Below are 23475 nucleotides of genomic sequence, written 5' to 3'. Positions count from 1 at the left end.
GATCCATGTTTCAGAAAATAAAATAAAAATGAGTTGTGAAAAGCACTCCTAAATAATAATTAAAAAAAGGTAAAGCCTTCTGCACATTCGCTTTACCACACACCACTTTTTCTTCACATGGTTTCAAAACGCAGTTTATTTACCACCCTCATCTATGAAAAATAGCTCAGTTCTCCCGTACATACTCCTTCCACTGTGCAATACGTGTTCTACACAATGACCCTAACTCTCACTATGCAAATCACCCCAAATTTTCTGCACATACTTTGTCGTCTTCACAAGGAAGCATAATAACACCCACCAAAGCCTATGCGAATAACCTTCGACTGCATGAATTCTCGCATCATTGAAAAAAGCACTAACATAACAGTGTCTTGCAGCTACATCAACAGTTAGCTTCACATAACCACCTTCATACAACTACTTCTGTAGTTTCAAAAAACATTCCTAAGTAATAATTAAAAAAGGCAAAGCCTTCCACACATCCATTTTACCTCACAACAAATTTTCTTCACACATGTTGAAAACACAATTTATTTAGCACCCTTGTCTATACAAAAGACCCTAGTTCTCCTACACATTGAATATTTTACACAAAGAAACTGTTCAAAATGCAACAAGATGATGGAGCTTAGTGGAAAGGAGTCGCCTTCACTAAGTGGTCCCGCGGGCTATTTTTGGTGCAAACTTCTAGTTTTAGACTATGTCTATTTTTAGACATATGGATCATGGTCTATGAGTTGTAGGATGTTGTTTATGGATGATTGGTCATGTTGGGAAAAATAGATGGACTTCTATTTTTGGGTCACAGTGGAGTGATCAGAGTCTATTTTTAGACTGCCAAGCTAAAAATAGAAACAGTCAAATATTATTAGCCCTTAGTAATATTTGGACTCTAAACATTATCTTATTCTCTTGGAGCACTTCAGTTCGAGCTACGGAAGTGGCACATGCAGCTGAAAAAAGGAATCACGTGGTTTCTTATGTGTTAGTTGAGCTATTGCATGGAGGACTTCAGTTAGAACTCATGCATGTGAGTTCTATGGAGTTGGATGTGGAGTTGATGGAGTTGTGTTCAGTTTGACTTAGTTGAACTAGTTGTATTTAGTCTAACTGAAGAATACACTAGTGATGTGTTGTGTGAATTGATTATTAATTAATTCACTAATTATTAACTCATAAATAAAATAAAGAATACATCAGTTAACTCAGTGCATGGACAATTCAACAGAGGCAGGTGTTAGAACTAAGTGAAAGGGTGAGTTGTGACTATAAGTTGTGCATGAGATTTTGCACATGTAGGGATTGAGTTATGCCAATGAGGATTGCGCAGTGTGGGACAATATCAAGGCAATTGTAGCTTGTTCTCACGTGATTTTGGATTAGCCAAGGTAAAAACGAGTTTCGTTTAGCCATTCTCATTCATTCTCTTGCAGGATTGTGCAGTGGAGGCATGCAAGCAGGGGAGGAGATTTGGAGATCAGATCTGAGTTGTATTGTGGGTAACAGGTGGAGATAGTGCTGGATACTTGTGAGGAGTATTGTACTATGTAATGTTATATGTTCTCAATCATTAATATATAGATAGTGTGGGGTTTTCAGCTGTAAGCTTTCCTCGGGATACATACTGTGTTAATGTGTGCATGCGATTGATGTTTCATTATTTTTGATGCTGCTAAATTGTTGATCAACATAGAGGAGCTTATGTATTGTGCATCTATTCCGCAATAGTGCATGATCAGGATAATCTCCATTGAATATGTGTTTATTATTCAAAATTTCTACAGAAACAATACCAATTACCGCATTGTTCATTAGTATCAAAACACTCACTATCCAAAGGACGTCAACTCTCCCGCACATACTCTGTCCTCCACACAAGGAAAAATAATAATATCAATTCGACATTTGTTTAGCCCCCTTGGACCTATGAAAACAACTGCAACAACATCACCTGTCACATCGTTGAACATAGAACTAACATAATAGTGTCCTGCAACTGCATCAATTCTTGCATCATTGATAATATCACTAACATAATAGTGACAATGTCAAAGCACTCACCAACTCAATGGCCACTCACAAAATTACCTTTATTTTAATTTTATAATCAATTGTCGTGCTTTAGAAAAAAAAAATGCCCTCCACCATCGAGGGAATTATGTCTAATCATTGCTTCCTTAGCTAATCACAAATTAGGAATAACATTTACTGAGAAGTTGAAAATTATTTTTGAATTGATGCAAAAATAAAAATATTAAGCATTTTACCAAAACTTTGGCTAAAATTACAAGAACACAACCAAATAATGTACATTCAGCCGAATTGGTCTTGAAATGAATGCATCTAATCAGAAATTAGAAATAACATTTAGTGAGAATTGGAAAACTATTTTTGAATTTATGCAAAAATGAAAATATTAAGCATTTTCCCAAGACTTTGGTTAAAATTACAAAAGCACAACCAAATAATGCACACTCAATCCAAATTAATCATGAAATAAATGCTATAGTCTGTTACAACACATGAAATAATAAAAAAATTATTTTTATAATATTATTTAATAGAAGAAAAAATATTTAAATTCAATTTTTTTTTAATTTTTTTTCTTTATAACACTAATAACTCAGAATGGAGGAAAAATGGAAATTCATTTATGGGGACTTCATTAAAGGATTATAATAGGTTCAAAAGAAACATCATCCTATACATGCTTGGGCTTTCATGTTTCCTTCTCATAAGTAAATGAATTTGGGCTATAAAATTATTAAATATAAATTTCCATTCACAATTGAAAATGAATAAATGTGAGTCTCTTTTGACCTATTTATAAGAGAAATGAATAAATGTGAGTCTCTTTTGACCTATTTAGAATGTCTTTTAACCCGTTATATGATGCCCACTAAATGATATCTTTGATTACCCATAAAATTGGGAGATTTATTCCCAATAAAAACATAGAAAAACATAAAAGCTAAAGCATTTCATTTAAGAAGAAATGATGTAATCTTAATGTTTACCCATGCACAAGAGTGCACTGGGAAAAATCCTTATGATACTCTTAAATGGGTATTAAACCAAAGATGGATATCCATATAACAAAAATAAATACTTTACGTTTATGGAAATTTGTTTTTTCCTTAAAAGAAATTGCATGGGAAGCTATTAAAAATGATTAATAAAAAAGTGAAGAAAATTTGGAAAAATGATATACAAAATTTGTAATGGATCATTATCCTCATTGAGACCATTCATTATTTCATTCTTATATATCTTTTTTTTTTGTAAGCTGAGGTATGATTCTATTAAGATAAAAATACGAAAACTATGTACAGATACAGTTACATGACCCCACCTGCCCAGAAGGGAAACCAGGTGGCCTCCAAAAAAATATTATCCCCATCAAAAGGAAGTGTTCAGTTTGTCGAAAGAGAATTAAGAACCTACTATTCTACCTAAAAACGTACTATGCAGATCTATAAGGAAGAAATCCTTAATCTGCTACAGGCACGCAGGAGCAACCTTATATCGCCATTCAACCACCTTCCAGAAAGCCCTATTCTGCGACAAGCATGCAGGAATAAAACCATTCCATGCAACCTTATATCGCCATTCGACCACCTTCCGTCGTGATTGTGAGGTAGCTCCCAAGCCTGCGCATTACTACACGTCGCAGAACGATAGTGTTGATGTGATAAGTTCTGCGGCCTCCCGATGCCACCACACTCCCACCACAGTACCCTCAACCTTGGGATGGGCAATTCGTCCCATGTCGTCATTAAATCGCTCTGCAGAATGAAAACTCTAACTGCATCGTACATGAGCCCACCGCTGTGGGCATTATTATACCATTTCTTACGCCTCCAAATCATTATGGAAAGAGAGCTAAGCTGTCCTGTCGCACCCGATCGCCTCATCATGATCCTGTCGCAGGATGGCTGCCAACTCAGCCCACCGTGGATCCGCCTGTAACACTCCCCAGCTACCGTCCAACACACGATTCGATTCGCCGCTTGCCCAATTGGCAAGATAATCTGCTGCCCTGTTGCCACGCCGTAGGACATGGGTGAGTGTTATATAATCAATCTGCCGCATCTGACCTTCAATATCCTGGATGATGGCCGCTACCCTCCAGCTCTTGGCCACGTGGTCCCATGTTTTACCCCTCTGTAGTTTCCTGAGCATGTCAATGACGACCTGGGAATCGCCTTCTATAACCAGGTTACGGTAGCCATTCCTTACAGCAATGCGGATGCCATGATAGGCCCCCCATAGCTCCGCCTCATTGTTGGACATCTCCCCACCCCATTCCGCATATGCCCATCGCGAACTCCCTCCACTATCGCGAAAAATCCCACCCCATCCTGCCTCCCCAGGATTGCCCTTTGATGCACCATCGAAGGACAGTTTGATTTGATTATCTCCTGGGAGGCGAAAAAAATTAGGGCTCTGCATACTAGGGTGATGACGCCTATCCGTGTTGGGATATAACATCGTAAAATCGATGTTCAATTTGGTTAGTATTCGCTGCTCTTCCACACTTAATTTCCAATCCTCTTCGCCCCATGATTCAGAGAGGACTGTTTCCTTCAGCGACCGGCATACCACCTCCCATATTCCTGCCTCACAGCAACTGCGGTCCTTGAAAATACGACGATTTCGTTCTTTCCACACCTCCCAAATTACAAAACCCAGCGATAGACTCCAAAGCCGCCTGACAAGTTTACTATGAAAATGCCCCGCTCCCCATTGTAAGATGGTACCCTTAAGACTATCGGGGTCCCTATGCAAATACCCGAAGAGAGTCCGAATTTCTTCCCACAGAGTTTGGATATACAGACAGCGATTCAACAAGTGTTCCTGGGTCTCGAATTCCTTGTGACACAAAAAACACCAGGAGGGACCAATCATGCCTCGTTTCTGTAGATTATCCCACGTCAAAATCCGACCTCGACACACCAACCATGCAAAAAGGGTAACTTTAGGCCACCATTTAGCATCCCAGAGCTTTTTCCAAGGCGTTGGGTCTGCCAGTGGATCCTCCTTTGTTAACCAGTAATATGCCTCTTTGACTGTGAACATACCTTGCGGTGTTTTCCCCCAGCGTAGGATATCAGTGCCTGGGCGTATCCTAATTTTTCTCGAATCTAATTCCTTGATATACATTTGTTGAATCTCCGGGGTTATTCTCGCATTCCATTCAGGAGGCCTCTTCCAAGCTCGCCATACTTCATTCAGCCCTGCCTGGCGCCAATAATCCTTAACATATTGCAGTCCCTCTTGCTGCGCCCCAACTTGAAGGTCATGCAGAATTGGATGTCTCTCCAGCTTCTCCCGTTGTTGCCAACCTTCCGTCCAGAACCTCGCTAAATTGCCTTCACGGATTTCCCAGAAAGCAAGGTCCCGAACCAGAGTTTTGTTATTTCTTGCAAGTTCCCAGATGTGTGATCCTCGTGGAGTTTCTTCCACCCGGAGGCGGCCTGCTACTGAGCAAGGCATATTGTATTTGTGAGTCCAGATTCGTTTCCAAATATCCATACCCCCCTGCACCCATCGCCACCATAACTTCGCCCCTAAAACCTTATTGACCAACTCCAAATCCCTGAGACCAAGGCCTCCCTCCTCCTTCCTCCTAATGACTTGTTGCCATGAGACCAATGTCCATTTTCTTTTCAGATTCGGTCCCTCCCAGAGAAATTTACCGAAGATTTCCTTTAGTTTACAGAGAACGCCCTTAGGAGCCGGCAGAATGGATAACGGGTAGATAGGAATGGATAACAAAACTGATTTTAAAAGGACAATCCGACTTGCTAAATTCAAAGTTCTAAACGACCAATTTTGCAATCTTTTTCGAATCCTATCTACTAGAGTTTGCCAATTCTTTATACGCATAGAATTAATATCTAACTGAATGCCTAAATACCTGGTAGGTAATTCGCCATGTCGGAAGCCGAGCACTCGAGTTAAATGGGCCTTGACAGCTTCAGGTACGTTAAAAATAAAAGTACAAGATTTGTCATTGTTCACTGCCATACCTGAAGCGTTCATAAAAACTTCTAAGACATGCTTGAATCCCCTTACCTCTCTGAGCGATGCTTCTCCAAACAGCATCAAGTCATCAACAAACTGCTGATGGGTTATGATGAGGTTGGCTCCCCATAAGCGAATGCCTTTGATTCTTCCTGCCCTGACCTCCTTCTTAAATTTCCTGCTTAATCCTTCCATAGCCAGGATGAACAGAAACGGCGAGATAGGGTCCCCCTGTCTGATACCCCTTGTGGCATTAAACGGATCTGAAGGTATCCCATTAATCAAGATCGAGAAATTCGGAGTGGATACCAAGTTAATGATCCATGCTATCCACCTGTGGTCAAACCCAAAAGCTTCGAGAACTGCTCTTAGATAATCCCAATTTAAACGATCATATGCTTTAGATAAATCCAGCTTCATGAGCATCCCTGGTCTCTTCCTCTGTTTCAAAGAGTGTATCACCTCCTGGGAGACCACAATTCCATCCAGGATTTGCCTACCCTCCACAAACCCAGTCTGCTCAGGCGCAATCAGTGTGGGCAGAAGAGGTTTCAACCGTATATATCATTTAAGTGTAGAATAAATTTTTTATTCCATTATATGGAAGGTCGACACAGGAAATGGATACTAAATTTGGATTGCAGTTGACTGGACGCCTCAGTGACACACATAGATATTTTAACCATTGATGAATTTTAAACATAGTAACAAACATACACTTATTTGAAGCAACTACTTCATTCGTGGCTGATTTTTAAACACGGTAACAAATATACACTTATTTAAAGCAATTACTTCATTTGTTACCTACTGCAGATAATTGTGTAGTGTACGGTGTATTTCATTTTTTTATCAATGATTATTATAGAAAAATATGTTGTGTTTTATTTTTAGAATCAATATAGAATTATTTCAATTTTGGAATTATTATTTATTAAGAAGAATCAAATTTGTCAAAGTGAAAGCTTTTTTTCAAATTTACATTTTAAAAATATATTTCTATAAAAGAAATTAATTCTTTTTTTACATAATAAAGCCAAAATTAGGAGAGACACTGGAAAAACTTGGAGCTCCGATGATGAACCCTAGCAGACCTGCCGCCGCCTCCCTTCCTTCAGCCGCTTTTGGGCTCCTGATCAGCCTTGCGAATGATGGTGATGTGTGTTTTAGTCATGGATTGCGGGTTTCCTCCGTCAATATTGAACAACTTGATTTCCAATCTCCTCTAAGCGCCCTTTGCACTCTTTATGCTACGCTCGGGACTTTGGGGCTGCCAGTTCTCGGCCCTCGGATGTTGTTTCTCGCTCCTGCCACCCCCTCCACATTGTAGACGCCACAGCCAAGGGTGAACAAGAAGATTTTATTCCTAGTTCTCCTCAAGCGGTGGTTCTTGGAAGGACATATTTTATTCTGGAAGAATGCTCTGCTTTTAATCATCAGAACTCCCTCCACTCCCTAGATCTGCCTGGTTGGAGTAACTGGAAGATCTTTGTGGCGGAAAGCAATAACAAAATCAATGACGCCAGGATGCTCCCATTATCTCCTCACAAGCCCCTGCGGCAAGTTCAGGGAAAGACAGCACTTCAAAGCCCCTACCTCCTCTCCTCTCAAATCTGCAGAGGAAAGCGAATCTCTGACTTCTCTGCCTCATTTCAGATCCAAATCAGGCTCATCTCTGGCAAAACCCTGCTATAGTGGGTGAGATCATCGGATCTAGTGCAGAACCTCAAGCATACTCTGGAACTCAAGCTAGGGATACCCTCTGCAGCTCATCGACTTCTCCACGAAGGTAAACAACTTGAGGATCTCTACCCCCTTTCTTTTTACAGCATTAAGAGAAATGCCTCCATTATCTTTGCACTTCATTTGAGAGGGGGAGCTGTAGGATAGTCATCCTCAACCAAGGAATTTTCATACAAAGATGTTGTCCATGCACAAAAGCAGGAGAAAACAGTTCCCCCAGTTCAGGCTCCCAAACCTTTTCTGGTGGACAAACTACAGGAAACCCCCTCCATTGAAATAGTGCATCCAACGCTATATGAGTAAACCCAAAAGTATGCAGAGCATGGCATTATTTGCAGGTTCAATGGGCTATGGCCACGCACAGCAGATGTCTAGAAAGAGAGAGAGTTTGTGTTATGTACTAGCTGATGGGCCACAAACCTCACTCCTTTGTACTTGCATCTATTTCTGTTCAGAGAAAGAGAGTAGAGAAACCTCACCTTCTAGCTATGTTTTCTCTCAAAAGGGTTTCCCAAGTCATATCTTGTGTTATTGTAGTTTTGTGAGTGATTATTGTATTTGTTCTCTATTTTCTATATATTTATATTTTTCATGCATGTGTAGTACACAATAACTTAATAATTCCATAAATATAACAAGAATTAACCCTAATAGTATGAATTTCAATGTTCAAAAAAAATATTTATCAAATTTATTCGGATGAAATCTCCAATGGAATGTAGAGAAATTCATGAATCATTGAGTTATGGTGACTTGTGATTTGGTATTGAAAAAATGTTTATCAAAACCACCTCTTCTTGGAATTCATTTTTATTCATTATTCCAATTCCTTATCTCTACAACATCACTAGAATACATTCATTTGAGTGAGCTGATTTACAACTTCAATCAATATTACATAACAAGACTCTATTTTCCAAATTTGCATCTCCTACATCTATTTTTTCCCAACTTTTATTCAATATTTAATGTTACAAAAAGGATGTATTTGATGGTGCCTTGATTTATATTTCATTTGAATCTTCACATGATCAATTTTTCTCATTTCGTTTTAATGCTAGTCTAAGGATACATTAAATTTAAGTACTTTCTTTTTTACCTATTGTGTCCATATGCCTATATATGTCATTTTTTAAGTGCTTATAAGTCCATAATTTCATCCTTGCAACATTATTTATATAAGATTTTGTGTCCATGCATTCTAATTAAATTACATCCCTTTTTACAACCTTATCCTAATGTCTCATTTCACATTCCCCTATCAATTTGCATCCCAAGGGTGCAAGTTACAACACAAATTGAGAAGGAAAAAGGGTAGGGAATCCCATTTCAATTGAGTGTACTCCCTTTCTAATATTTTGTGTCATGTTTCTAATGTGGTATTGAAACACATGGCATATTGCTTATTAAGCTAGTGAATTACAATTACACCACTACTAGAATTTTTAAATAATAGGGGTAATTACTACTCTCATCATAATGTAAATTAAACAGATAGAAATATGGATAAACATATAATTATGAAATCACTTCCTCATGATTCGAGAAAATCCCAAACATATGTAATAACTAACATGTGTGATGTATATAAGAAACACTCCTAGGAGACATAAATAAGTGATGCACCATAAACAACACAAATAAGTAACCCACTCATGCATCATAAGAAGTTCCCTTAAATGATCCATCATACATAAGAAACTTACTTAAGTGGTAGATCATAACTACTGAAACACTTAAGCAATAGACCATAACTAATGACACACTTATGTGGCACAAAGTATAATTAGAGGAACTTAACATGAGAGAGAGAATTAAGGTCTCATAAATGTATATAGGAGATGCACTTAAGCAATGAACCATGAAAGGTAACTGACATAAGTTTTGAACCTAAGGAACACATAAAATCCATGCACCATAACTAGCAATGTGATTAAGGAACATATCATAAGAGAGTAAATGCTAGAATACCAAGAGTCAAGTATAAACTCATATTTGGGCACATCGAAAATACAAGTTGTTGACCATGTGAGGAGTACAATAGAGCGTTATATTTTAGTACTGAAGTGAATGATATTCACCACATCATGGATGCCAAGATGAGGTAGGTGTTAAAATTAAAGGCATTAAGACCCATTCATTTTATGATGGTGTAACAATAATACTAAATAGGGTTGAGCTTGTGACCTTAATTATTTTTGAAGAATTTTTTATACAATTGAATCCAAACTTAGTGGATAACAAGAATTTGTGGACAACTCAACGTTAATCATGAAGTTCCTTATACTTTGCTTTTTTCTATTGAAGAATGTCTTCAAACTTCTTATATATCTCAACTGAGTTCTACACATAAGAAGAAACTTTGTATTACTCGCTCTACTAGTGGGATGTGGATGGACGTCGGAGAGGAATTCAAATTTCGTAAGGACCAAGTGTCTAAAATCGAAAATATGCTTCTATTGGAGAGTGTCCTATAAGAAGATAAATGAGTATATTGAAGTTTCAATACGAAATATGAAATGAATGATCCCACTACTTGTTTTCCAGTGGTAGATGTAAAGAGACTTAACCAAAGTTTTAATTACATTAGTTTGGAAATTTGTTTATATGTGAAATATGATAGAGAACAAAAGTTAGCTTTCTATAAATTTTATAATGGTTCCAAAAATTATTTATAAAGTTTCCAAATGGTTAATGGTAATCAAATATCATTCAAACATGTTGGATACATATTGAAGAAAGTTATACAACTTTAGGGGCATCCATAATTTTGTTGCATTGAATATATTGCCATTAAGATGCAATCATGCTTCAATTGATTGATAGATATACCACTAATGAAGTCTAAATGGACAAAATCCAAAGGCCTAAAAGGAACTACTAAAAATGGGTACAAATTAAGAGATATGTTGCTAGGTTTATTTTCTTTGTACTACATGAACATACTCAAATTGAATCTAACATATGATTATGCATGGATAGTAAAAACAAGTACCCCTATAGATGTAACATTTTTTTCTATACAAAATGGTCTTCATAAAATGAAGAATGATCCTCGTTAATAGGAATACAAAAAAATTATATGACTAACAAACATTTGATCCATTTGCAATATAAGCCATCATGAAATACATTCAAAGTAGGTTGTATTGTTGACCATATTGGGCTATGCCAAAGTAATGATCTATGAAATATTGGAACTTTTAATATTGCACATATGCTATCTAAGATAGAAGGAGCCTTACTAGAGAGTCTTCTTACTAGATAATTCACTAAGTGCTAAATAGTGTCTTAGTAGTTGAGATAGGCCACCACCATTAAAATAGCTTAGGATCAATCCTTGGTTGGTGTGAACCTCTTACATATATGAGATATATAAAAGAGAGATGTTTGATTTCTTGAATTTTGTTTATTTTTGTCATAAAAAAAAAACTATTTGATGTTTGACAAGTCATTACTAAGTGAGATTGTAAAAGATAGAAAACGGTATTTTAAATATATTTACTACAAAATTTTAGAAAGAAAGAGAGAAACCTAGAATTATAAATGAACAATACCTTAAAAAAAGATTACCAAAATTTTAATATCACCGTTACTATTTTCTAATAACATACTCCATTACCAATTTACCGACATTCATTAACTACCCCCAATCCGATCGTCTATAAAGTTGAAGAATCATTTAAAAATCATCACCCCACCATCCCATCATGTCTTCTTACATTGAATGGACCTCTCTCTTCTTGTCTATTCAAAGTTGCTCTCAGGACTTTGTACTCCATCCATACTTTTGTAAAAGGCGGTCTCATTTGAATGCATCTACGAGTAGATATCACTACTCAAAAGGTGTCTTTCAAGCCCACCAACGAGGTAAAATCAAACAACTTTTAGCCCACCGTTCGTTAAACGCCCCACCGTTTTGCTGCAAATATAGCAAAGTTCCAAACTCATAATTGCATTTGACTTGAATATTCGCTACAACTTTGAAACCACATGAAACTTGAATCACTTTTTCCTGAAACCACATGAAAACTTTGTTATATTTTCTTTGTTAACCTTCCAAATGTCCATTTATTCAAGCAGATGATCGTATATAGCAGATGATCGCATCCTTCTCGGGTTTCTATTAATGAGACCACCCGATGAGTGAAGCCCCTTTTTTCTTGCTGGAAATAATGATCCATTTTTCAGAAAATAAAATAAAAATGAGTTCATCGTGACAGTAAGGTGGCTGGAAATAATGATCCATTTTTCAGAAAACAATTTCAATGTTTTGAAATGAAAAGTCGAATAGTTAAAACAATGTGAACTCGTCATCAAGACACTCAAAATTTCTGAAAAGTGGAACGTCGCATTGTCGAGGTTGAAAAAATATGTAAATTACCTGATTTCGAGATGGCCACCTGTTTCTTTAAAATTCTCGTTGAAATCTTTCAGAGTTATATAGTTTTATTTCATAAATTTAATTATTTAATAAAAATAAGAAGCATTCTTTAAAATTAAGCTGAATTTATTGTGGGGAGGAGCTCTCTATTTCACATTAAAATATATCAAATAAAATTTATACTAATAAATTATTAATAAATTTTTTTTTTAATATAAGTGAGTTTTATTATAAAAGATGTGAAATTTATACTTTCAAAAAAGGGTGAGATTATTTTCTATAGATTTATACTCAACTTATAAATAGGTTTTATTATAATTCCATAAGTCAATACCATGTCTTATCAATACCATATGTCAAAGAAATGACACTTGTTCATATAACATTTTTTATTAAACATTTTAATTAAAAAGGTAAAAACTAAACATCTACTTTTGAGATAAAGCTCGATCTTTATTATTAATAATATTCTAGACTATTTCATAGAAGTTACATCCCCACCATCCACATAATAACTATTCACAATGAAATCAAAATTTGGAAGGTATATTCCAAAATAAGAATGGACATTGGTGTAATTATATAAAATAGTTTAAGAAAAAAGAGTTTGTTGAAACATTTTATTGGTGTGTAGCTCAAAATCAATGAGATGTAGAATTCTTTTTATACTTTGTAAACATATGGTGTATGTGTGTGTAATGAACCAGCATAAATCCATATTTGGTCAAAATTATCAAAAGCTCACATGGAATATATACCCATCTTAGTTTTTGATAAATTTGGGTTAGGATGGATTTATGTTGGTTATATATAACTAGCATTACGCCTCTAGAGGGATCAAGCTCTAGAGGTACAAATATTTCTTTATTTTTTCACTCTATAAGAGTTTTGCACTTCTAGAGATTTGATCCCTCTTAGAGCTTGATAAGTTCAATCTTAAGATGGATCTATTTTCATACACCATTTTGAATTATGTCGAAAGACACTTTCCAACTTAGTATGAAGAAGATGTTGTCCTATAATGTTATATTCAAAAATAATAATAATACTTATATTAACAAATTAAAAATAGTAATAGAAAAAAAAGTTGTAAGCCATAAATAATATCCTTCAATTTCTACCTTAATTTTAAGGTCAACTTTGTACATAGAGGTAAATTAATTTAAAGCAAAAAAGTTTTAAAATACTTTTTTTATATGATAGGTATGCAATTCTTTCACAATTTAATATGGAGTTGACGAATGACATATAAAAATAATATCATTGACAATATATGATGTATATCTCATTGAATGTTAAATAGAGTTATAATATTTAAAACAAAAATAAATTAATAAAAAAATTAATATCAACAATAAATAGAATATTTCAAGTGCCATGTTAAATAACATATTTTTATATCAACTTTATTAATATCGAGTTGATATATAATATTTTTTTTAATAAAAACATCTTTAATGTAATTTAAATCAAACATTTTAATACACATGTCAAAGAGAAAGAGTTCTTATTCTATTAATAGTTTCTTTCTAATTCAAGGTATTGGGGATACTTGTGATTCTCCTATTGTTTAATATAGAGTTGACATGTAACATTTTAAAGAATAATATTCATTGTGAGTGAGCTCTTGTTTATATATATATATATATATATATATATATATATATATAAACAAGAGCGTACACACAATGAATAATTCTTTACTTTATATATATATATATATAGATATATATATATATATATATATATATATATAAAGAGAGAAAGAGAGAAATGTCTTTTTCTTCCAAATATTATTTTAGTGTGGAGAATGTGAATCATAAAAAATATTTCAATGGGAACTATGTATATATCAGTGAGCCATCAAAAGCATATTTCAATTTCCAGGTTAATTTTACTTCAATTTCATATAAAGAGACAAAGTAATTGAAAGAAAGAAAACATTAATTTACTTTTTGGTATGAGGGGGGATGTAATTCCTTCACTACTTAACATGAAGTTTGACAAATTGCATGAAAAAATAATATTTTCTTAACAAGAACCTACCATAACTTTGTATTAAAAAAGACCCAAGCATAAAACTCAAATTTAGTACATGGAAAAATTATTTAGAGAGTGTTTCTGAGAGCTACTATTTCTTTCTTCACACAATCTTTACTTTTTGAGTACATCATATTTAGACATTATATGCTACCAGTCTACTTATATCACTTATACTAGTGCCAAAAATGATGAAACATAAGAAATATTTACACTTCATCTACGAGATTATATCTAGTTATGTATAGGTGATTCTTGTAGGTTCATTTGACTTCAAATTTTAACTTCACTTCAATCTTCAAGATGTAAATGAAGGTTTGAAAACAATCATTTCTTCCATATTGGTGGAAATTTGCTAATGGATTGTGTTGAGATGGGTGTCATTGGTGTTGCACATGAGGCCCTAACTTGTTGGGAAGCAACTGATAGTTGAAGGAAATAAGCAGAGAGAACACAGGTTTTGGTATTCCAAATTGTCTTATCCCTATGGGTGTTGTTGTTGAGGTTCAATGGGGACATTTTGGAGATCACATATCTATGAGGTAGTAAACCATGGAATAAAAATAAGATGTTCAGAGAGGCCAAATCAACTCTAAAGCTAAAATGTCTTGTGATAGATGCAACTAGGACTAGCTGAGAGGACATACCCACTAGAGAGAGCCTCTCGATGTGTGAAGGACCTATATAGAAGTAGAGAAAACTCACTAGGGGATGATAATATATTAAATGGAGATCCCAAACATACTAAGAGGTAGAAATAACCACAATTAGCAACCTTAAAACATAGGACCCGGAATTTGGGGAATAGAAAAGAGGCAAACGAGCAAAGAAAAAAAGAGTTGGGTGGATGAGAGTAGGAGGATTGCCTCTATAACAATTGATCTAATATGAATACCAAAGACCATTAATTGCACCAAGAATATCTCGACAATTGCAGAGTTTGGAGGAACACAATTTTGGAGGATGGCTTTATAGTCCATATTATTCTTCGAGGAAAGAAATTTTCCCCTCAGTGTCCACTCAAATCTGTCAACGTCATATATACCTTTCCCTACACAAGAAAACATGAATAGCACATTTCTATGCTAGAGTGTACCATCCCACTTCCTTTCTTTCTCCAAGATTTTTCCCCTAATTGAATCCAACCCTAAATTCATCACTAGCATTACTCTCTTTCCCATCATAACTAAGAATGAGTAAATGAATTCACAAGAATTTCCACTTCTCCTAGATCATGTTTGCCTACTGCACCTTAGTCTAAAGATTTTGGGAGGTGGCACATGCAATATAAGGCACATATGCACCTCATGGAGAGATTTGTGGATTCTTAGAAGGGGACCTCCATTCTAATGTTTTTTGAAATGTTAAAATTTTGCTTAGTGACATTCATATGAATCATTAGGGTAGAGAGGCCCTTTGGGTCTCACCTCAAAAAACCAATTCTCCTTTGGGGAGAGTGGAGCCAAGATTTTTTAGGATGAGATAAAGTAAATTGAGGATCCATTTGATGATATGAGCTAGATTTAGATCATTAGGGAGTGTTTTATTTAAAATTATAGAGAATGAGAAGATAATCTCTAATCATGATGATCTCTTGAAATTTTTATTGCACCACCTGTTTTATACCCAGATAGAGAGCATTGTAGTGTAAACCATAAATAAAACATTTCAATGTCCATATTAAATATCATAATTTTATATCAACTTTATATAAAGAAAAATAAAGTAATTTTAATATAAAAAAATCTTTGATTTTCACTTTCAGTGGTAAGGGATATTTATAATTTATTTCATTCTTAATAATGAGTTGATATATAATACATAAATAAATTTAACAACAACAAAAAGGTCAATGTCGGTTATAAATAAATATTTCAATATGCATATTGAGTAAAAGATTTTATCATCTAATGTACATAGAGAGAAGGAGTGAGAGTTCTTATTCCATTAATAGGTGCTTTTTAATTCAAGTGATGAGGGAACTTTGTAATTCCTTCAATGTTCATTGTGGACTTGATATGTAACATTTAAAAAATATTAATAACAAAGTCTGTATTTAGAGAAATATATTATATCCTATGGATATATATTTTCTTCTTCCAAACATTATGGGAATATATTAATATTTAAATGTGGCTAATGATAACATATCTCAATGTAAACTACATATATATTATATAAAACGAGTGAAACTATATTTTTTTCTCGTGGCTAAAAATTTTTATTAATGTAATTTTGAAAACCAACATAGATCCATCTTAAATCCTAAATGAGAGGAATAAAATCTCTGGAGGTGAAAACCTTTTCTCTACTTTTGCATCAAAAGAGGTTTCTATGTTCAAAGATTTGATCCCTTTCAACACTTGTCAGATTCTGAGGTAAGATGGATCTACGTTGTCTAGTATAAAACAAGTGAGAGTAAAATATTTTGTACAATTTTGAAAACTAGCATAGATGAGTATTAACTCCAAATATATGAAAAACCTAGAGGAATCAAATATCTTCAGGTTTAAACTTTTCATCAAGTTTTGCACTAAACAAAATGTTTGTATATTGAAACATTTGATCCCTCTCAACCCTAGATAAATCCTGTGAATCCAAAATTAAAAATGAATCTATGTTGATATTATTACAAATTATTTATAATTAAAACTATATTTTCTAAATTAAAAAAATAATAATAATTAAAAACAAAATTACAAATATTTATAAAATTTTTAAATATATAATTTTCTATCATGCTAATAATAATATTAAAATTTATAATCAAAAATAAAATATTAAGAAAATATTAAAACACATTACTACTATATAAGTATCTACTTTAAATGATATAATAGAAACCAGATATATATAAAAAGGCACAGTTAACAAAACTCAAGAAGTTTTAAAAATAAATTTTTAATTCTAATGAAAAAATAAAATTATTTAATTTTAATGAAAAATTAAATACAATATAATTTTAAAAAAATTATTTCATATAAAATATTTAAAATGAAGCAACAACCATATATTTTTCATGAAATTTAACCTTTTAATTCAATTTAAATTAATAAGTATTCTGTCTCCAAACCGTATAGAGGAGGTCAATGTCTTTCTCACACACTACCGATTTCATCTCTAAACAAAATGGCATAATATTGAGGATGTCAAAGTCTTCTCATAAATATTGTTGGGCACCTAATCTGCTAAGGGTTGGTGTGGAATGTGAATAGTGATCGGAGTCCAAGAGACTACTTGTATGTGAAGACCAATGGTCACAAGGAAATGTATAAATGCACATTATTGTGAATAATAAATGTAATAAACACTTATCTTAATTTTTTCTCCATTATTTTTCTTTGTGTTTAACATGGTATTAGAGCTCACGGTTTCTTGAATAATCTTGAGTGTTTTGGTTCACCTAATGCTTCAATTTAGTGAGCTCTTCCCTATGTCTAAATTTTGCTTTATACATGCAAATTTTTATTCGTGCTATGCCTTTCAAAGTGAACGCTTATGCCACTTTGCCAATAGTTTGCCAGCTCTACCCATCCTCACCATATTAACGGTTGTCAAGTATGCAACTTATTAATTTTGTATGCCTTCTGTATTTTCCATTGTGGACACTCAGTTAATTTGACAACTTGAATTGTCTTAATTATGGTCAAAGCCTAAATTTTCTTAATTATATATGCCTGAAATGTGCAGAACAACACCCCTTAGACTTGCCATCACCTAGACCTGTCACTCTACCATCACATCCACTGCTAATGACTAAAACTTTAATGACCCCTATCATTTTCATGCTTTGGCTAAGACCTCTTCCTTAAATCCAGTGGAAGTTGTATTTTCATTCTCCTTTCTTCATCCAAAGGTTATCTCTCTGTTTGAACAATGCATTTCATTGAACAAAAGCATTGTTTATGGGATGTGTGGAGGAAGGTTTCGTTGTGTGAATTTTTGCATTTGGCATTGAAGGCTTTCATTGCTAATATTTATTTATCAAAATCAAATCCATACTTATATAATAATGATAATATTTTATTTGTAAATAATGCACACTATTGTTATTTAATTGATTCATTATACAGAGAAAGCTTTGAAACTTTCATTGTGTAGATGTCCACACTTCGCATTGCAAGCTTAAGCTTATATTATTAATAGTATTTTAATTATAAATAATGGATATGCTTGTATTTTTTAATATGTTTCAAATTAGCATATGTGCGGAAGTGTGGATAAATCCATTGTGCGAAGGAATCTTTCAATGCGTGGATCTCCACACTTCGTACTAGAGACTTTTATTACTAATATTTTAGTATTAAATAATGCATATTTGTTGTTTGAAATAACATTAAAAAAAGCACTAGATTTATATGATTGTTTCTAATAATTTAGTCATAAATAATGTCTATCTCCCTGCCTCTATACTTAATTAAATGGTGTCAACATTTTGTCCATATTTCTATCTCGACCTATTCTTGCTTCACATAACGACATCTAAACAGCATCCTCCGTATATCATATCAATGGACACGCTTCCTCCACAGGTGATCTAAGATATATTCCACCACTATGAGTAGCTATGATACATCCTATCATTTTTTTGACCCTACTCACATATGAATTAACGTTGTTCGTATAGGCTAAAACATGAGTGCCCTTACTGTAAGTGTTGAGACTATTTTACGGTCGCCCCGATTACACTTATAAATTCATTCAATCCATTTCTTTTACCAAATGCATAGTCCATTAATATAATAACAAAATAATATAATTAATAATTATAGTTAATATACTTAATATGTATTAATGGTTAATCATTGCAAGAATTAGGAGTTCCATACAATGAACTTCCGTAAAATGGAAATGTGAATTCCAAGGACTATTCTATGTAGGGACCACTAATGTGAAGCGAGCTTGGAAATATCAAGTTGAAGTCAAGTTCCTAAATATTTAAATATTTCAAGCTTCAAAAACTTTGAATAAAATGATTATAACGATATTATTGCTAATGATTTAGCTATAAATAATGCTTTTAGTGCTAGTATTTTAGTATTGAATAATCCATATTTGTTTTTCACAATATTTTAGTTATAAATAATGCATATTTCCATATTCCAAAATATCACCACTCAGTTGATCAAATGTTGGATCGCTCTAGAATGTAAAGAATCTATAATGGCATGAATGATCAGAACATTGGCTAGAAGCCTTGTTTGTGGTTATTTTTATTAAATTACCCATATGTGTGAAAGTGTGGAATAAGTGCATTGTAATGAGGAAGATTTCAAGCTTTCATTGTGCAAATTTGTGCAGTTTGTACTAAAGAATTTTGTATATTTTTTTTGAAGGGACCCTGGAAGCTTTCATTGCACGTATCTTAGTACCTCGCATTAAAGGCTTTTATTTCTAATATTTTAGTATTAAATAATCCACATTTTTTGTTTGCAATAACACCAATTCCAAAGGTGGACCAATACTAAATTATTGGTAATATTTTAATTATAAATAATGCATTTTATTGCTAATATTTTTGTATTAAATAATCTATATTTTCTTTTGCAATATTTTAATTATAAATAATATGTATCTTTGTATTGTCAAATATATGTAGCCAGTTGAGTAAAGGTTGTGCGCAATCTAAAGAAAATTGAATCATTGAACAAAAGCTTTGTTTATGGTTATTTTACTAAAATGAAGTAGATGTGTGGAAGTACGAAGGTTGTCTTTTGTAGGAAGGAAGATTTCAAGCTTTGATTCTTAGAACACCCACATTTGGCATTTAAGGATTTTATAGTTTTTCTCTCGGAACTGATGTTTAAGTGTGGAGTTTGGCTACATAAAATTTGAAAATTAATGTCCAGCATCAATTTTAATTTATCAAATTTTATATCACATATTATAGTCGTTATTTGTGTAGTGTAGCATTAGTGTTTATAACACATTTTATTGCATGATTATTGTATATTGTGTTTGGGTAATTGGACGTGGCAATGCGACATCAATGGGGCACAATCATGGAAATCCCATGTTCAACTACCTAATTCACTTATTTCAGTGAATAGAGTTAATTTACTTTTTGCATAATGTGACACAGGAAAGAAGGCATTCAAGTTATGAATTGCCATCTATGTTTTGAAATTAATTTTGCAAGGTAAAAGTTGGCTAATATCAAGGCAAGTCAACATAGTAAATCTATTGTATGCATCCTATTTTAGTGAATATTACGAAAAAGGATTTTATGTATCAACAAAAGAGCTTTAGTTAATGAAAATATAATGCGGTTTATGATTTTAATAAAATAGTATCTCAAAACTAATAAAATGTAATCATGTCAATTGCACTATGTCAGATCGGAATTTAAGTAAAATGTATATGATTTAAAGTGACAAATTTTACAACAGTCTTTTATGATTAAACGTTAGGAAAATCAGTACTATCCACATTGATAACAATTACTGGTTATTGGATACCATTGAAATTGATAGTAGTTAGATGTCGTTTCAGAACATAAATGTCAATTCATGATTTAGATGAATTATTGTCTCTTAAGCATTATATATATTCTTGTTTTCTGTGAAAGAAATTTCTCGATGTTCATTTGGTTCTAGATTGGTTAGTAGGTTATAGGAAATCGACTTGCTTCATTTTTCTGAAACTGTTAAGTTTTTTATGATATTTATTTATAATTTGGCTATTGTTTTTTGTATTTGTTACTAATAGAAAATAAATGGCTCAAAGTAAAAATGGCAAGAGAATAGAGGAAGATGTACATGCAGGGAGAAAAGATATTTTAATGCTCAACCAAGATAACTTAATTCTTAGCCAAGATATTTTAATACTAATGCATAAAATACTAGAAATCTAGCAAATGCTTAGGCATATGGAAGATTACCTAGATACAATAAGAACATTTTTAGAAGATTTATTTTAAATCATGAACAGATGAATCAATTCTTGATTTTGATAGCATCATCAGTACAAGTGTTGATTTCCTAAACCTTGGTTAATTAGTAGAGAAATCACTACCAATTTTTTTCTATTTGCTTAATAGATTTTCAAATTCAATATATGATAAAGGTTATGTATTGTAATATTCTCGATAGACTTAATGCAAAGAAACATATAGGACTATTATGGATTACAAATCTATGTATAAATGAAATATGTTTTATAAGTTATATCGATTTAGAAACTTATTTCAACTTTGGATGGCAATAACTTATTTAAATATCCATTTAAACCTGGTATGGAATAGTTGTTTAAATAGAAAAAATAATTGAATTCGTAAAAAAAGAAAGTCATTATTGTAAAATAATGTCACCAAAAGTTGCAACGTAATGAAATTATATTTCCTAATTATTTATATAAATTGCAAATTTGATAAATCAAGAAATCAATGTAAGAAACAACAATGGGAAAAGATATAAAAAATGACATAGCACAATGCAAAACATACAGTTGGAACAATTTTGTTTTCATTGGATTACATTTATGTATAATGTCATAGTATAATTTTCATTGGTAGAAAAAATAATCTTATTTCTCTCATGAGTAGATTACTAATCTTGTTTGCATGAGTACAGGATATTGATTGATAATGTGAAATCATATCGCAAATGTCGAGTAAAATGAAAGAGTTTTTAGGATGCTAGCTAGCAATACAATGAGTCAACGTTGTTCCTTTTCTGAATTGCTTAACAAAGTAAAGAAATAAACCTTTCATTGTATACGTAAAACTAAATTTTGATGGTCTATCATAAATGTGCCATGTGTCTTGAAGTTGCTCAAGATTTCAATAGCATCTATTTTGTCTACATAGTATTGGTCGTAAGAAATTTGTCTTAGTGTAGGTAATACTCTTTCTAATTCAACGACCCTCATAATACACTATTTTCAGTCCTATCACTTGCATGTATGATGCAATTGAGCCGATGAAAATAAAGAAGGTGAGAGTCTTGCTTGTAGGCATTGCAATAAAGAATAGTTTTGTTCATAGTTCTTGTAGCTATAATTGGAGTGTTGCATCATGGGCATACAATTTTAAATGGGTTCCTATATATGCTAAAAGATATTAGATGTCCTTCAAAATGTTGTAAAATTAATATAGAAAACATACACTTAGTAACACCAAATCAAATGTATTTCTTGTTTTTGTTCTATATCCATGTCTATTTAAACAATATGATATAACTTTCCATGTATATTCTATTTGGCGAGGAAATAATGTTTCGTAGACTGTCATCTTTATTTCCTGTGTTCAGTGCACATATGAATGACGTCTGTGAAGTACAAAAACCTCTTTCTTGTATTTTAACTATATTTTTTAGCAAGATCAACGAAAAAGTGTTTTGTTGAAATTCTCTTTGAATTGAAACACATGCCGAAACAAATTTATGATGTAGTTTAACCTTTTACATATGCGAAATTTGAAAACAATACATGAAAACCACACAATAGATGAAGAACGTTCTTTCCCCGAACATTGGGATATACAAACCTATGTATAAGTAACTTATTTTTATTTCAATGAAAATTGGGTTTTCTGGTGGGGGGAAACAAGCAGATTGACAATAACTTCATAACAATAAAGCAAGGCTTACTGTAGCCCTATCCTATTCTCCATTATCATCTTTGATTTCAAGAACATATTGCATTGTTGTTTGCATTATTGAAATTGCAATAACTGCAATTGTGCCTATTGGAAAGGCATCGTCATTGCATGACATATTTGTACTTATCATGGTTGGAAAAAACCGATACTCTACACAAACAGGACACATGTTTTCTACATTGCTAAAAATATTTAGACAAATATTTTTCTCACAATCACCACTATCGTATTTATCCTTTGGAATAATTTTTGAAATCTTTAATAGAAACACTGACATTTTCAATAAGCTTTAACTCATGCTATTCGATTAATGATGTTGGAACAACTAATGTTATCTTCATTTATGCTTTCTTATCTGTTAAGTCTGCATAGAATATTGCTTTTGACTTATTTTCTTTGTCCAAAAATGTTCGATATGTGACCAAGACAATGCCATGAAAATTCTTCCCAGTTACATTGTTATTGATATCTTCGACCAACAATGTGGTAGACTCTACCTGTTTTTTCCTAATCATGAGCATTGAACTAAAATAGTGTTTTTGTTTTTTTAATGAAAAAAGAGAGTAAAGAATATAAAGAAAAATACAGGTAAAAAAATGGGGGGAAAGGAAAAATCAGATACAAATTTAATTGAGCTTGTACAAAAGTATCTATTTTCATTTATTTCTTTGTTGGTTTC

The 23475-nt window shown here is 32.9% G+C and overlaps 1 protein-coding gene across 1 annotated transcript in view; it reads right to left on the bottom strand.

Moving 5' to 3' along the window:
* Positions 1 to 3885: 3885 nt before the first annotated feature.
* The window catches only part of LOC149203848 (uncharacterized), a 35100-nt gene continuing 15510 nt past the window's right edge, over positions 3886 to 23475 (bottom strand). Inside the window, exon 3 of the mRNA XM_089402005.1 lies at positions 3886 to 6546. Within this exon, the coding sequence (XP_089258131.1) occupies positions 3886 to 6546 (2661 nt within the window). The remainder of the gene's footprint in view (positions 6547 to 23475) is intronic.

This window comes from Pinus tabuliformis, chromosome 2_1, assembly GCF_031772625.1.
Source record: "Pinus tabuliformis cultivar Carrire ecotype Pingquan chromosome 2_1, CPIR1, whole genome shotgun sequence".
Lineage (NCBI taxonomy): Eukaryota > Viridiplantae > Streptophyta > Pinopsida > Pinales > Pinaceae > Pinus > Pinus tabuliformis.
The sequence above is the reverse complement of the archived record's forward strand: the minus strand, read 5'-3'. Positions and strand labels throughout refer to the sequence as shown.